Source organism: Vespula vulgaris, chromosome 10, assembly GCF_905475345.1.
Source record: "Vespula vulgaris chromosome 10, iyVesVulg1.1, whole genome shotgun sequence".
NCBI classification, from domain to species: Eukaryota; Metazoa; Arthropoda; class Insecta; order Hymenoptera; family Vespidae; genus Vespula; species Vespula vulgaris.
The window spans coordinates 6,359,200-6,374,725 of NC_066595.1; the positions used below are offsets into that span (position 1 = coordinate 6,359,200).

The following is a 15,526-nucleotide window of genomic DNA, read 5'->3' on the forward strand; positions in this document are numbered from 1 at the left end:
GGCAATAATTAATGCGAAACGTGTGTATAAGCGTATCTTTTATTGATCGGAACAAGTGATATTTTTGCTATAAAAATTTTAAGATCGAACCATCATTCCATTTAGTCACGAGAAATAAAAAGAAACATTCGACGAATGACTTCATCAAGTACGTATGTAAATTTGTTTTTAAACTTTTTCAATAATATATAGAAGATAAATTCACATACGTATCAGCTGTTTATTATTTCATAAAAAATGTTCAAGTTTTTGATAAATTCCAACATCGTTATAAACTTGCTTTTGTTTGCAATTATTGTTAAAGAAGCAGCAATGTTTCTATATAAAATTGATGATTGTATATAAAATGATCCGTTTCTTTTTTTTTTTTCCTTTTTCATACATTTATTATGAATAATATGCAGCTTTAAAATATTATAATTACTTTAACTAGCACAATAACGGAGCCCTTTTGTCAAATACAATTATACATTTATAACAAGTACAAGCTAAAAACTTATATTCACTTATGGCTATATATACAATTATCAGTGAAACCAGAGAATATGACGGTGGTTAATCATTGACAACTTTCAGGATAGATACGACGTATGTACATATAGTCTGAAATAACAATTTAAATAAAGCCTATGGCAAAAACTCAGGAGTCACTGATATTTTCTTGCTAGAACTGTTTTAGATTGAGAAAAATAGTTATTGTTTTTTTACACAATTTTAAATATAGATAATTGATCTTTATATATATAAAATCTAACTATCCTGTTTCCTAAATTTTATATTTCTATTTGTTGTGAGGTTACTAAAATTACTATTGTACGATACATTTTAGTAATGAACCAACAAATGAATTCGAGCTTTCATTTATAGCTTTTATGTATTGGAATATAAAAGATCTATTACTTTCGTGCAACCAATTCTTTTTGTTTTGTGAATATTTTATAAAACATATATATATATATCTCTAATATAAATTGACATTTTAGGCAGCATTGAATTATAAAGACTTATATGTGTATATATATATTAAAAATTTTGTGCTATTATAGCATTATTAAAATTATAAATATTCTAACAAAGATGAAAAAGAAGAGAAGAATGTGTAAAATAATATATATTCTTTTTATATTTGAAAACGTGCCTCGATACTTGATAGTCTGTGATTGGTAAAATTTGTCAAATGTATTATGAAAATAATGTAATGCAGAGGGATTCTCTGTTGCAACGAATTATGTAGAAAAATGACTAATGAATGTTCTGTAATTTTGGCTCATCTTATTCGAGGGTCACTAGAAGATCATCTCCTTCTACTCTTATTCCTTGGCTAACATCTATCGTTTTTACTTTTCCTGCCTTTGGTGCCTGCACTACCATTTCCATTTTCATGGCAGATAAGACGATCAAAGGTGCACCTTTGTCTACCGTATCACCAACTTTTGCTCTGATATCAATGACGGTACCAGGCATAGGAGCTCCTATTTGATTTTTATTACTTTTGTCTGCTTTTGGATGTACGTGAAGTTCCTGAGAGATAATGAGAATGAATTAAAACAGGATTATTATCAAAAAAAAAAAATATATATATATAAATTTAATGAAAGCTTACCTTAACAGCCTCTTTATCCTTAATGAATACAGATCTCAATTGTCCATTCATTTCAAAGAATACTTCACGTTCACCATTTTTCGTAAGATCTTCGGCAACTGCCAAGGTTTTGATGGCTAACGTCTTACCCCTTTCTATAGTTACGTCAAATTCTTCTCCTACTTTTGGTCCCGTAAGGAAAATTCTAGTTTCAAGTTTGTCTACCGGACCAAATTGTTCTTTAAAGTTCAAGTAATCGTTGGTCACGCTAGGATATAGGGCCGCGGACATAACATCTTTTTCCGTAACATGTGGATGGGATTCTTGCAATTCTTTTTTCAAATTGGCGAAATCTAAAGGTGCCAAGTTCGCTCCTGGCCTACCCTTTACTCTTGGCATATCTTTCAGAACCTTAGATCTAAGAGGTTCAGGGAATCCACCGTGAGGTTCACCGATCGCACCTTGAAGAAATTCGACTACCGATTTCGGGAAAGACAATTCTTCGGCCTTGTTAAGTACATCTTCAGAGGATAGTTTATTTTGTACCATGAATTGTGCCAAATCGCCGACTACCTTCGAGCTAGGTGTAACTTTGATTATATCTCCTAGTAAAAGATTAGCTTCTCTATATGCTTTCTTAACATCCTCAAAGAATTGACCCAATCCAAGGGAATACGTTTGGAATTGAAGATTCGTATATTGGCCGCCTGGAATTTCGTTCAAGTATACATCAGCGTTTCCAGATTTCATCGTCGTTGTACATTCGAAAGGTGCATACAACGTTCTCGTTTGTTCCCAATAAGCTGAATATTCCGAGACATCGCTCAGATCCAGATTGGTATCGTTCGGTGTACCTAAAGTTTTGTATCAAAATTAACAGACTTCAAAAAGAGAAATAAGCATAAAGGTAAAATTACTATTACGAATATTTTACCTTGCAATGACGCGACAACAGCTCCCATAGAAGGTTGACTGGTCATTCCAGACATGCTGTCAACAGCAACGTCTACAACATCGGCTCCACTTTCGACACAAGCTAACATCGATGCAACTCCGACGCCTGCGGTATCATGAGTATGGATATGAATCGGCACGTCAGGATTTTTTTGCCTAATAGCATCGATCAGCATTGTCGCAGCTTTTGGTTTCAAAAGGCCTGCCATATCTTTGATCGCTAGGACGTGAGTGCCAGCTTTGACTAGTTCACTCGCCAAATCGGTGTAATATTTTAGATCGTACTTTTTACGTTCTGGATTGCTGACATCTCCTGTATATGAGATAGCAGCTTCTACGATTCCACCTGCTTTACCAGCTGCTTCCATTCCTGAAAAAGATCTTAATTCGTTAATCGCTATAGTTCATGAAAGAAAAAGACAAATAAAATAAAAAAAAATATTCAAAGATATCTTTCATAAAAAGAATATAGTCTTACCGATGATCAAGTTAGGCATGTAATTCAACGAATCGAACACCCTGAAAACGTCTATGCCCATTTGTACGGCTAATTCGCAAAATTTGAAGACAACGTTGTCCGGATAATTCGTATAACCGACTGCATTAGCACCTCTTAATAACATTTGGAAAGGAATATTGGGAATGGCTTTACGCATATCTTCCAAACGTTCCCACGGGCATTCGTGTAAAAATCTTAACGCTACGTCGAAGGTTGCACCTCCCCAGTTCTCCAAAGAGTAGAGTTTGTTGAATTTATGTGCCACAAATGGTGAGATCGTTAGAAGGTCGTGAGATCGGACGCGAGTAGCTAAGAGAGATTGATGAGCATCACGGAATGTCGTGTCCATCAGTAACACACCTTTGTGTTGGCGAACGGCTTTGGCAAATGCTTCTGGTCCCTGTTCTTTGTAGATATGACGAAAACCTTTCGGTGGGTCCATAACTCCTGTAAGATGTGATACATTTTAATCAGCAATGATCTCTTCTTTTTCTTGTTTTCTTTTTTTTCCTCAGAAAATTGAAATCAAGGTATTAACGAAAGTTTAGTGATCCCATGCGTATACACACACACACATATACACGTATTATCGGTCCAAATTAAAGCTTTGTATGTAGTTATACGATAGTGTATGATCATGCTGTATATATATATATATATATATATATATATGTGTTCATGCAACAAATGGACAATAATAATGTTTGTAAGCTAGAAGTGAGATGCACTGTTTACGTGTAAATTACATTTTCACAAGTGTAACCCCTATGCATGCACAAAAAATATCAAAAAAATTGTATTATAAATATCAAAATCTTCTTAGTGTGCCAATTGTTTATGTGTACGAGGAACGTATACATATTTCTTCATATTATATTATAATTTTTTACCTACTTCTATTTTTAAGAAGATACTCTTTTGTACTCCGGTCACACACACAGACACACATTGTTGTGTAGTTAATGTATCTTGTATCTTTGTAAAGTATATTGCATCAATAGTGTATTAACTAAACTAACAGATTATTATCTATATAATAATTTTTGCAAGCTATACATGTTCTTCAGTCTCTATAATAATAAATGGATACTTGATAACAAGTATATGAAAATAAAAAAAGAATCAGTATTGTTTGCCTACCTGGTGAATCTGGATCATTGTTCTCCTCTGCAGCTGCAAGCTTAGCAAAGTCTAAAAACATTGCCAAACAATAAAATAAAAGCATGCGATAAACAATAAAGTGTAATAAATTACGAGGAACCATTAATTTCTAATTAACGGCTATCCAAGGTGTGGTCAATTTAATTAAGAAAACTATTAACGATTTCGTTATTTTAACGAGAAATAAATTTGGACGCACAACTTGGATGTATCCTTTCGTTGATTCATTATTAAGCATGCTCGTGAACTTAAATGACTTTTTAATTACAAATGTTTTCCTTTGATAATAAATCCAAAAGAAAATAGAAAGATAAATGAAGTTATAAATGAGAAATACCATGATATGAGTATGATATAAGATAGAGAAATGAAAAAAGAAATATTAAAAAAAAAGAACGAAAAGTATGACAAGTATTACGAATATTGATCTTTCACGTAAAGTGCATTAGTGTCGCATATGATGACGTGGTGCAAATTGTGCAAACGAATATAAGTACATAAAAATGTGATAAAAATTTGTCCAATTAAAGATTTGTCCAATATTTGCCCATAGTCATCCATCAGAGAAAGCAAAATGTTTCAGTTTGTATGGGCTAAAAATAGGGTGTCTGTCGTAATAGAATGTTATTTGCGATATTAACATTTGGATTAGCAAAAACTGAAAATATTATTCACACGATGTTGAAATCACCTTACAAGAAATCTTGATCACCTTCTGGCGATCATTACCGATCAATAGAGAGAGAGAGAGAGAGAGAGAGAGAGAGAGAGACTGGCAGACACCCTAAAGGCGAAGTAAGAAAAGTATGCTCCCATTTATTATGGACCCACGTATCAAAGCGTATCCTTTGTAGATCTCTAGCGTTTTAACTTGTTTGCCACTTGAGAGACTAGATCGTTATTAACGTTTTTATTTCTAAATCTTTCGAATTAGAATAAGAGTTCCAATAGTAATTACAAACGCACAAGCAGTTTGCTACGTTTTCAAATATCATACCTAAAGCAATCTGTGGAACGTGAGGTTTGATTTCTGCTGGTTTTAGAGTAGTAGCCAATGGTGTGCTAGGTCCATTGACGAGAACGGTCCCTAAATAATTCAATAACTTTTGAGCTCGATTCTGACTCTGTTGAAATTGAAACAATTGTGGATTCTCATCGATGAAATAGGTGTCGACGTTTCCGTTGAGGAATTTTTGATTTTCCAAAACGTTAAGTAAGAACGGTATGTTGGTTTTCACACCACGAACTCGGAATTCACGTAATGCACGATTCATCTTAGCGCAGGACGATTGAAGATCTGCGGAGTGACTTATCACCTGTTGAAATAAGAAATTGTTACTGGCTTTTATAGAAACGAGTTTCTATAGAAAATTGCTCTTTTTATTTATTTCTTTTTTTTTAATCTTTTAAATCGTTATAGATACCTTAACGAGAAGGGAATCGTAATAAGGTGAAATAATAGCACCAGCAAAAGCAGATGCACCGTCCAGTCGGATTCCCATACCCTCTCCCGATCGAAAGACTTCGATCCTTCCAGTATCTGGTTGGAAATTCTTTGCTGGATCTTCGGTTGTAACTCTACACTGGATGGCAAAACCTTGGGGAACAATTTTATCTTGCGTCATACCAAGCTCAGGTAAAGTGATCCCTTCGGCGATACGTACTTGAGATTGGACAAGATCGATCCTAAAACGTATTGAATAACGACGAATCACTTGTCATCTATCTCTTTTATATAATATCATTGAAAGTTGAAAAAGTACCCGGTGATCTCTTCCGTGACCGTATGCTCAACTTGTAATCTAGCATTCACTTCGATGAAGTAAAAGTTTCCTGATTCGTCGGCTAGAAACTCGACAGTACCGGCATTCGAGTAACCAACGTGTTTTGCTAGCTTTACGGCATATTCGGTCATCTTATTCCTTACTTTGACATCCAATCGTGGCGCAGGTGCAATTTCCACAACCTATCGATTTGAATTTGATTATTCAAATTAGTTTAGAAACAGTACGATCTCGATTATCTCACCTTTTGATGCCGACGTTGAACGGAACAATCGCGTTCGTAAAGATGAACGACGTTACCAGCTTGATCACCGAGTAATTGTACCTCGATATGTCTTGGTCTTTCGATGAACTTCTCGATGAACATAGCACCGTCTCCAAAAGCTGCCTTTGCCTCGGACGAGGCACGTTCGAACATTTCACGAACCTCTTCCATTTGTTTGACGACACGCATACCTGTCGATGTAATACACGTTTCGATCGTTCCTCAAACCATAGTAAATATTCGATAATGAGAGTAATAACGAAAAACAGTTATCAATTACTGGGGTCTACCTCGCCCTCCACCTCCATAAGCAGCTTTGAATATTACGGGAAGACCGTGTTTCATACAAAATTCCATGGCTTCGTCGGTAGTCCTTACTGGACCGTCCGTTCCTGGAACGATTGGTACTCCAGCTGCTATAGCAGCTTGTCTGGCAGCCACCTAATAATATAATTTTACGTTAACAACAACTCGTCTACAACATTTTTACAAATGTTCATGAAAATTTATTTTTCACGGTAAATTTCGATAAAATTATTTACGTAATTTTTTCGCTTTTAATATTCACTTGATAATTAAGATATAATTCTTTTTTTCTTTTTTGAAATTTGTTAAGAAGAAAAAGAAATCGTAATCATTAAAGGATTAATTGCAGTTCTTTAACTATTCACGAATTTTCTCGAGGCCTCACCTTGTCCCCCATTTGTTGAACGACCTTCGGACTAGGTCCGATGAATCTTAATCCAGCATCGATCACAGCTTGAGCAAAATCTGATCTCTCTGAGAGGAAACCATAGCCTGGATGAATGGCATCGACGTCATTCTCTTTAGCTACTTTTATAATCTCCGGTATATTGAGATAAGCTTGGACCGGCGGTAAGCCTCTTCCAACTAAGTAACCTTCATCGGCCTTCTGCCGGTGCATTTGCATCTTGTCTTGTTCCGAATAAATAGCTACCGAACGAATGCCGAGTTCGGTGCAGGCACGAAAAACGCGAATGGCGATCTCTCCTAAATAAATCGTAGAACAGAGAATATTTTTTATTTATTTATTTATTTTTTTTTTTTTCTTTGGAATCTTGTGTTTATTGCAACATTGAAGTTGTATTAAAATTTATCTATCTCACGGATCTATCGATCGAAGAAAGTATTGGAGTAATTAAAAAGAAAAGAAAGAAAAACAAATTGCGATTTAGAATCATCGATCAGAGATAAATGTTACTTTCGAAAATTAGCTTTTGGATTCCATTACGCGTATTGCGATCTTATCTATCATCTGAGGAAACATCCTTTTTTTTTTTAATTAATAATTAATCAAAGTTCAGGCCGATCGAAGCAATACTTTCACGATAATTAAGTTGGATTATTTAAAGAGATAATATGAATGGTCGTTTGTTGAATTAACGTCAGATTGAATCAATATTCGTCACTCTTATCGTGAATGGACTCGTGATCGTATGGTGCATGATTTTAGGCTTACGCGTTATCGTGCGTTAGTCAAATAAGTTAGATATTTGCGAGGGATTACCATTTTTTTTTGGATCGGTTTGTTGGATTGGTTGCCAAGTGTATTGAGCTAAATAACTCTACTGTAATGAAGCCAAAGATTTTCGATCGGTCAAAGCCAGTGAACAATATCAAATTATTTTTTTAGGTCAATTCAACCCGATTAAACTTGTCTTTTTTTTCTTTTTTTTTTTCTTTTCTTTTCTTTATTCTATCATTAATTAATTTAATCTTTATCCGTTTACTTTTATTTTTGCTTATTATTTTATTTTTATTTCTAAAGAAATTAAATCACTTACCTCGATTTGCGACCAAAACGCTTCTTATAGGTTTGTACTGAACATCGCTGGCGAATAAATTCTTGCTGACTCTCCATGTTTGTAGTATCGTTTTGTGCCTTAATAAGGCTTGCTGGGCTCTTATCGATTGCATCTTCGATAACTTGAACTTTCTTATAGATTATAGATATATTTTTGAACGTTTCTAGTTATTCGTTGTAAATGTTATAACTTCGATATCTATCGATGATTGTTATTCTCCAATTTCTTGTTTTATTCACCTATTTATTGGGAAAAAAAAAAAAAAAAAAAAAGAAAGAAACCGGTGTTACAAACTCCAATATTTTTCATTCAATATTTCTTCTCTCTTTTTAAGGCATTTTCTTTTTCTCCTTTTTCTGTTTTTTTTTCTTTTTTTCTTTTTATTTAACAGAAGACGTTTTATTCTCTTGTCGAACACTTTTTTCTTTTTATAAAGTTGTATCGTATTTAAATGTTTATTAATAACAAGGGGACTACTTCGATGATGGATGACGGATATCTAAATAAAACAAAAACAAAAACAGAAAAAAAAATAAAACAGAAAAACAGAAAATTAATTGTGAAAAAAAATTAATCGACTAAGGAAAGAACTATGCTCTCGTTAAACTTTTATCAGTACTTTATCAAAACAATAACGCATGGTCGTTCATAATAATTAAAGTTGTCCATTCGGACCATATGTTCAGAGTTTAGTCTATCCTATCCGAAGTTATTAAATGTCATAAGTGCCGAACATAATTTACAGCCGTCAAGAGATAATCCAGGAAATCTAGGAAAAGGATTTATATTTATATCTGATAATAATAAAAAAAAAAAAAAAAAGAAAAGAAAAAAAAATTCAGAGCATTCACGATCAATGACCTTTCTGCATTTTACCTTTCACAAAAATAATAATAATAATACAAATAATAATAACGAATATGTTATCCAAATGTTAATAATTTATTAAAACATTTAATGGTGAATATCAGTCATAAGAAAAGAAAGAAAGAAAAAAAAAAGAGAAGATATTAATTATAGAATTTTGCATCAGGATGATCAATGGTTACAGTAGAAAATAATCGATTTCATTAATTTAAAATTATTAATCATTGAAGTTTCATTGGATGAAGAAATTTATGACTATAAAGTCTTAAGTTCGATAAGACAAATAACCGATGATAAGCTCTATATATTCTCGACGCAACTTACAATATTATTCCATTTTATCTAAACAAACAAGAATAGATGAGAATGTAATGTAAGGATTTTTGAACTTCCTTTTTTTTCTCTTTCTTTTTCTATCTCTTTTTTTTATCGGTTCATTAACGATGTTTATTGTCAGACGACAAAGTACTTTAACAGTCTCTTTCGTTGGCTTATGTATTTCATGGTAGTCTACTATCATTACGTAATGTATTATAGACTATGAATTTGCTCGGGAGACGGTCGACAATTTGCAATTTTATTGTTTTTGTCTGATAATATGCGTTATTTACATGTCTGCCTAATCATTCTTTCGATAAACTCGAGATACTTTTCTTCGTCTTTCCTATTTATATCGATCAATTTATTGATTTAAATAATCAAAAAAAAAAAAAATAAAATAAAATAAAAAAGAAAGGAAATTATAGAAAACTTTCTACAGAGAAATTTATAAGTGGTTCGATTATTTCAAGATAATCGATAATAGCGAATGATAATATTGACAAATTTTGTACGATCATATTAATAAGAGATCTCTGTAAGTAAGAAAATTGGCATAGTCAAAATAGATTCATGCCCTTCGTTTCGATTTGAATATTGCGTGGGTGTGAGTTTCTAATTTAAATGTCGTTTGTCGGTACGTACATATATATCGTACGGTAAAACGAGTAGATACAAATCAAATTGTAAATTTGTGTTATATAAAGGAAAAACATATAAAAGAAAAGAAAAAAATATGACAGAGAAAAAAATTATAGATCGTACGATAACGTAAGATAAGAGGAACAAAATGTTGATAAAAAAAAAAAAATTTTGCCACCTATGTACATACCTATTTGATAATTATCGAATAAAAATTTTTTAATCTTCTTGAATTCTTGATTTGTTCATTCGACTAAAGAGAAACTATTCCGTTACGTACACCGACTATGACATTTATGCAAAAGCATTTCGGGCGAATGGGGTAGTCCTAGTTTTCCCCTACCTTATCCTTCTCAATCCCACCATGAGTTCAATGTTACTGCGCAGCTTTCAGAATATCTAATTACCCCACATTGATAACGCGGTACCCTCGAATTAATCGACATTTTCAATCAAAATTTATCGTTCGATCAAATTTCACATCGTTGAATTAATATCGTTACTTGAATTAATATCGAAGCATATCCGTGAATTTATTTGTTTGTTTTTTCTTGTTTGCTTTTTCTTTTCTTTTTTTTTTTTTTCTTTTATTTCATCATCGTTCTGAACGGTCAAATTCAATTTTCTAAAATTTGTTTCCCCTGTTCCCATTTTATCTCCTTCCTTCGTAAAACTCGTTTTATAGACTCTTTCTTCGTTGTATTTTTTAATAATTTCAACGTATACGGAGTTAATGGAAAATGACGACTTGAACCATATTCTCGTTTCTCGCGGGAATTCCAATTTCATTTTTCCTCTAGATATGTATACGTTATATATTACGTAGTCACGTGGGAAGAAGAAAAAAGAAAAAAACATGATTATATCTTCATTCCGTTATCATTTCCTTAGTATTTTGTAAAACGATATATAACCACCGATATTACAATATTTTTTATTAAAAAATAAAACTTTTGATTTATCTGAAGAAAAAAAGAACGTATTTATATATATCGAGTAACGTAAAAAATGAAATCAAATAAATTCGAATATATCGGATAAGTAAAGAAGAGAAATAACAAATCGCTTATCGTTAGTGTTATGACTCTTCCCTCATTATAATACGAAATTGTCAATGCTCCAAATTGATCTGTTATCGTCTAGAAAGGGGAGAAAGAAAACAAATAATTCCGTAACAATACAAAAGAATCATCGATGAGAGGACTTTGATCCGAATGTATTTGCTTCTCTAGTAAGACTACAGAAACGATTTTGTCCGGCCTTTGACATCGTTGAATGTGTGTGTATGTGAAATAAAGCGCGCCAAATTCAAATTCTAATCTTTCATGAAATCGATATATTATTTGAAGCACGCAATTAGAGCCGAACTTCGCCATTAGCTTACGCAATTATTATTTCTAACTAATCGCACGTACTGTTAACCTTTTACCCTTCGATCGAAAGCCCGAGATTCGACGTTAAATCGAATTATAATATTATAAAGATATTATATTGTAGCGTGTAAAATTAGACGAGTATCTACAAGTATTTTATCATATCATAGAGAAAAGAAAAATGATCAAGATAAATACTATTAGATCTTTTTGCAATGTAAAATGTATGAGGAAAAAAAAAGAAAAAGAAAAAAAGAAAACAAAAAAAAAAGCACAAATCATTTACGACGTAATCATTCTTTGCATCATTGAAACTTTCCTTGGTGAATACATACATGTCTTTCCTTCGTATAAGTCAACAATATTCAAGTATATCTGTTTTCTCTTTTTCTTTTCCTTCTAACGTGTATAACTTATCCTTTACAACTATATTCTGTCATTGACACAAATATGGAAAAGTTATCTAAATGAGTCTACCGATTGTACTTCGCTTTAAAGATAATTTAAATTATCTAAAAAATGCTCTCGTAAATGTTACTCGTAATTAATATTAAATCATGATAATTATATAGATATTTAAATATTCAAAATGATCGCCATTAAAATTATTTTTAATATATCGTAAAATATCAAGTCTAATTAGGATGCATATTTCTTCTGCATACGATTAATTCGTTCGTTATACGTAATGCTTGTTAATATATATATATAATATAAATGTTTATATGAGTATTATGTATACATGTATAAGATGTATGTATAAATAATGTTTACGAACCGCACATATTTTTTCGAGCATGTCACCATATGATTTTCTCGACTTACTATAGAGATCGTAATGTCTAGTGTGTGCGTGTAATTAAATTAACAGCAAGCTTGTGTTACTTCGAATAATAAAAATAAGAAACCGCAATGGACCCTAGGAAAAAGTCGTTTTATGGCTTCGTCCTTTCATCAATCAATCGTACTATGGCTTAGATAAAACTAATTCGAAATTTGTATCAAGTTTCAACATCATACGTATTATATATACACGTGTATGTATATATATATTATGTATACAAGGTTTTTCAGTTCTTTTTCCGCCTGCCGATATGTTTTACGAAAAGAAATAAAAACAAAATGTTGTATAAGAATAGAATTACAAATGTCTTATTAAAAAATTAAAAACAGAAAAATAAAAGTATGAAGTTTGTATTATTGCTGTCGTAACGACGATCCATTTTGTTTAATATTCTTACACCATTTCAAAATGTCGACTATTTTTCTTGTATTTGAATTGCCATTTGAAAGGCTCTTGTCTTCGATACCGTTTCTCGATTTTATTGCGCCTATATCTGATTGATTTGATTCACATATGATATTAAAAATAACATCTCTTGTAAATATTAGAAGTTTGCGTGGCTCTGAACTGGTTCATAAAGTGCGTATAGAAAAAATTAAACGTGTAAATATATATATCTGTTTTTGTGTAGTGTAAATTTCTCTTTAGAAATCTTCTTGTAATTTCTAATAATTGCAAGATATTTATTTAGACATTGATGAACGAACACTTTATATATATATATATATATATATATATATATATATATTATATATATATATATCAGTTATGATAATTACTTTTATGATAATTTTTTCGCGGAAGGTTACTAAAAAGATAATAATAAACATCATTAGTCAAGCAAGTTAATCTCGAAAAATAAAAAACATTTACCGCTATCTTTAAAAGGTTAATTCCATATTTTCGTAAACATAATACAAGATCTTGAAAACAAAAAAGAAAGAAAAGTAATATATATATATATATATATATATATATATATATATATATATATATAAGATAATGAATTCAGTGATCATTGTCCAACCTATTCCATTCATTTCTTTCTAAGAAACTATTGAGTATTTACGTCCCAAAGGACGTATATTTCCGTACATTATACGTAAAAGAGGTAATGATTAGATTGGATTAGAAGTTAGATAATCAAGAAGACAATTGTCTTATTTTGAAACACGAACCTCCAATTGTGTTATCTTGTATTCAAAAGGATATATAAGAGATCGTTTTAGAGAAAAAAAAACAAAAAAAAAAAAGAAACGAAGAGAAGAGGAAAGAAATTTTTTTCTTAAGTGGTCAATAATCGAATCGATTAATTTGAAACTGTTTAGAAAGTGAAGACAAACGTTGTCGATGATATATTGTCGTATCTGATATCACTCTATTATATCAAGAAAATAATAAAAATAAAAGCAAAGTATGTATTATCATTAAAAATTGTTTATATATATATATATATATATATATATATATATATATATATATATATGCAATCGTTCAGACATTTCCATAAACGTTAATGAAAACTCTGTTTCTATCCAACTAGAGAACGAGTTCTCCTTCGAGTGTCCAAGAAAACCAGTTCAGGGTCAAAAGGAATGAAAAAGAAAAGAAATTCGAGAAAAGATAAATCGTGAGAGATAGAGAGAGAGAGAGAGAGAGAGAGAGAGACAATCGATTATTCATGTATATAACAAAGTTAAGATCCTGACTCTATTTTTATCACATTGTTAGATCAAACGATACAACGTTAATTGGCAAAAAAAAAAAAAAAGGAATAAATAAATAAATAAAAATTGCCACGATCCGTAACGATGTTATTATATCGAAGGTTTATGCACGGCCAAGAAAAGATATTACTAAAAATTGTATTTATTCCTATTGTAACTCGTAACTAACGTATGTATGCATATGATATGTATATACGTAACTAAACGTGGGGAAAAAATTGAGTTAATGACCGATTAAGGTTGATCGTAACACTAGGAATACAACGAGTAACATATTATCTATATAGATTTGATCAACAACTTAATCTTAAGAATAGATACGTGACGAAATATATATATATATATATATATATATATATATATATATATATATAGATATAAATATTTTTCCTATATATTCGTCTGTTATCGAAGAGAACAAATAATTAAAATCGAGTATGTAGCAGCACCTTCATCTTTTTCTTCTTCTCTTTTTCCTTTTTCGAATTTCGAACACTTGAAAACGTGTTCGTGTTTAAAATGATCGATGCATGATTTGCATCGAGAGTGACATGAAGCTTCTCTCGTCGCTTCGTCGCGTCATCGAATGGTGAACAAACACGTGTCATAGGGAGACCGAGAGACAACGAGACTCATCTACATCTCACCAAATTCGAACGTATAACGTAGCTCCCACTTCGGTGCGTCATTCTTTTGGCGCATCACGAAGCGCCTCACATCGTCAGTCGTTCGCTAATCCCTCTGCGTTAGTTTGACGAGAACATTGAAAGAGAGAGAGAGAGAGAGAGATAGAGAGAGAGAAAAGAGAGAGAGAGAGAGAGAGAGAGAGAGAAAAGAGAGAGAGAGAGAGAAAGAGAGTTGTCTTATAAGAGATTTACGAGACACGAGTACTTAAAGTCATATCTTTTTATCAATGAATTTTTTGTGAAATTCTAACGTATAATAAAATACGCATTAATGTTTTTACGACTATTAACTATAATCAACTCGTATATTTCCACGAATAAGCGAAGAAACGTAATTAATTTAAATAACCGAGGATATGTAACAATGAAAATTTCAACGTTGTTGGTTATGTAAAAGATAATGCGCAATTACGTTAAGAGAATCACGGTGGGAAGGCACTTTTGCCTTTGACCCCTTTGACTGATCGGTAATAGCGCATCACGACATAACCGTCCCTTATTATCGACTGTTTTATCATATAGATACCTTTACAAGGGTTAACCAGATATCCCTGCATTCTGAATGTGGTGTCAGGGTTATTAGAACGATGGGCCCTCGGCCCTTTGAAAAAAAGATGTTATAAATCTTTTGAGAAACGAACGAGAATAATAATCATTTTCTTTCTTTTTTAAGGGTGTCGAATGTTTTCGAATGATCAATAGCTTTCGATTTGTAAACTCCGTGGGATTCTTCTTTTCTTTTTCCTTTCTTTTTTCCCCTCTTATATCCCTCTTAAAACCGTGAATAAAATAGAAATAATAGTAATTAATCACGAATACGTCATCACAATTCTCTTTCGTTCGCTAACGATTCAAAAAATTGTCCTCGGCTTTACGTACTTACACGATGCAGCGAGGTGGAGAGAACAGAAAGTAGAGGCCAGAGCTCGATCCGACTAAAGCCCGAGCCGTACTGATACTCTCACGCAACGTTCCCCTTCGTGTCTCGACCTCTACTA

General features: G+C 32.1%; 1 protein-coding gene across 3 annotated transcripts; it reads right to left on the bottom strand.

The window, feature by feature from the left end:
* Positions 1-21: 21 nt before the first annotated feature.
* LOC127066732 (pyruvate carboxylase, mitochondrial) lies at positions 22-15,516 on the bottom strand. Of its 3 annotated transcripts, XM_051000793.1 has the most exons (13): positions 15,412-15,516; positions 8,051-8,310; positions 6,937-7,256; positions 6,536-6,686; positions 6,225-6,436; positions 5,960-6,162; positions 5,621-5,882; positions 5,194-5,512; positions 4,176-4,226; positions 3,015-3,482; positions 2,517-2,906; positions 1,604-2,436; positions 22-1,521 (listed from the first exon to the last, which is right to left on the bottom strand). In XM_051000793.1, the coding sequence occupies exons 2-13, from the start codon at positions 8,181-8,183 to the stop codon at positions 1,273-1,275; spliced, it is 3,591 nt and encodes a 1,196-aa protein (XP_050856750.1). In that variant the 5' UTR covers positions 8,184-8,310; positions 15,412-15,516; the 3' UTR covers positions 22-1,272. The 3 variants fall into 3 exon arrangements, with proteins under 3 accessions (XP_050856750.1, XP_050856751.1, XP_050856752.1); XM_051000794.1 differs by lacking the exon at positions 4,176-4,226; XM_051000795.1 differs by lacking the exons at positions 8,051-8,310; positions 15,412-15,516 and having other exon boundaries at positions 6,526-6,686; positions 6,937-7,085.
* Between the last annotated feature and the right edge of the window lie 10 nt (positions 15,517-15,526).

Coding starts and splice junctions, on each gene's coding strand:
- LOC127066732 (XM_051000793.1), bottom strand. CDS start 8,183: ATGCAATCGATAAGAGCCCAGCAAGCCTTATTAAGGCACAAAACGATA. Junction 2,907..3,014: donor CATGCCTAACTTGATCATCG/GTAAGACTATAT, acceptor GATCTTTTTCAG/GAATGGAAGCAGCTGGTAAA. Junction 1,522..1,603: donor AGGATAAAGAGGCTGTTAAG/GTAAGCTTTCAT, acceptor ATTATCTCTCAG/GAACTTCACGTACATCCAAA.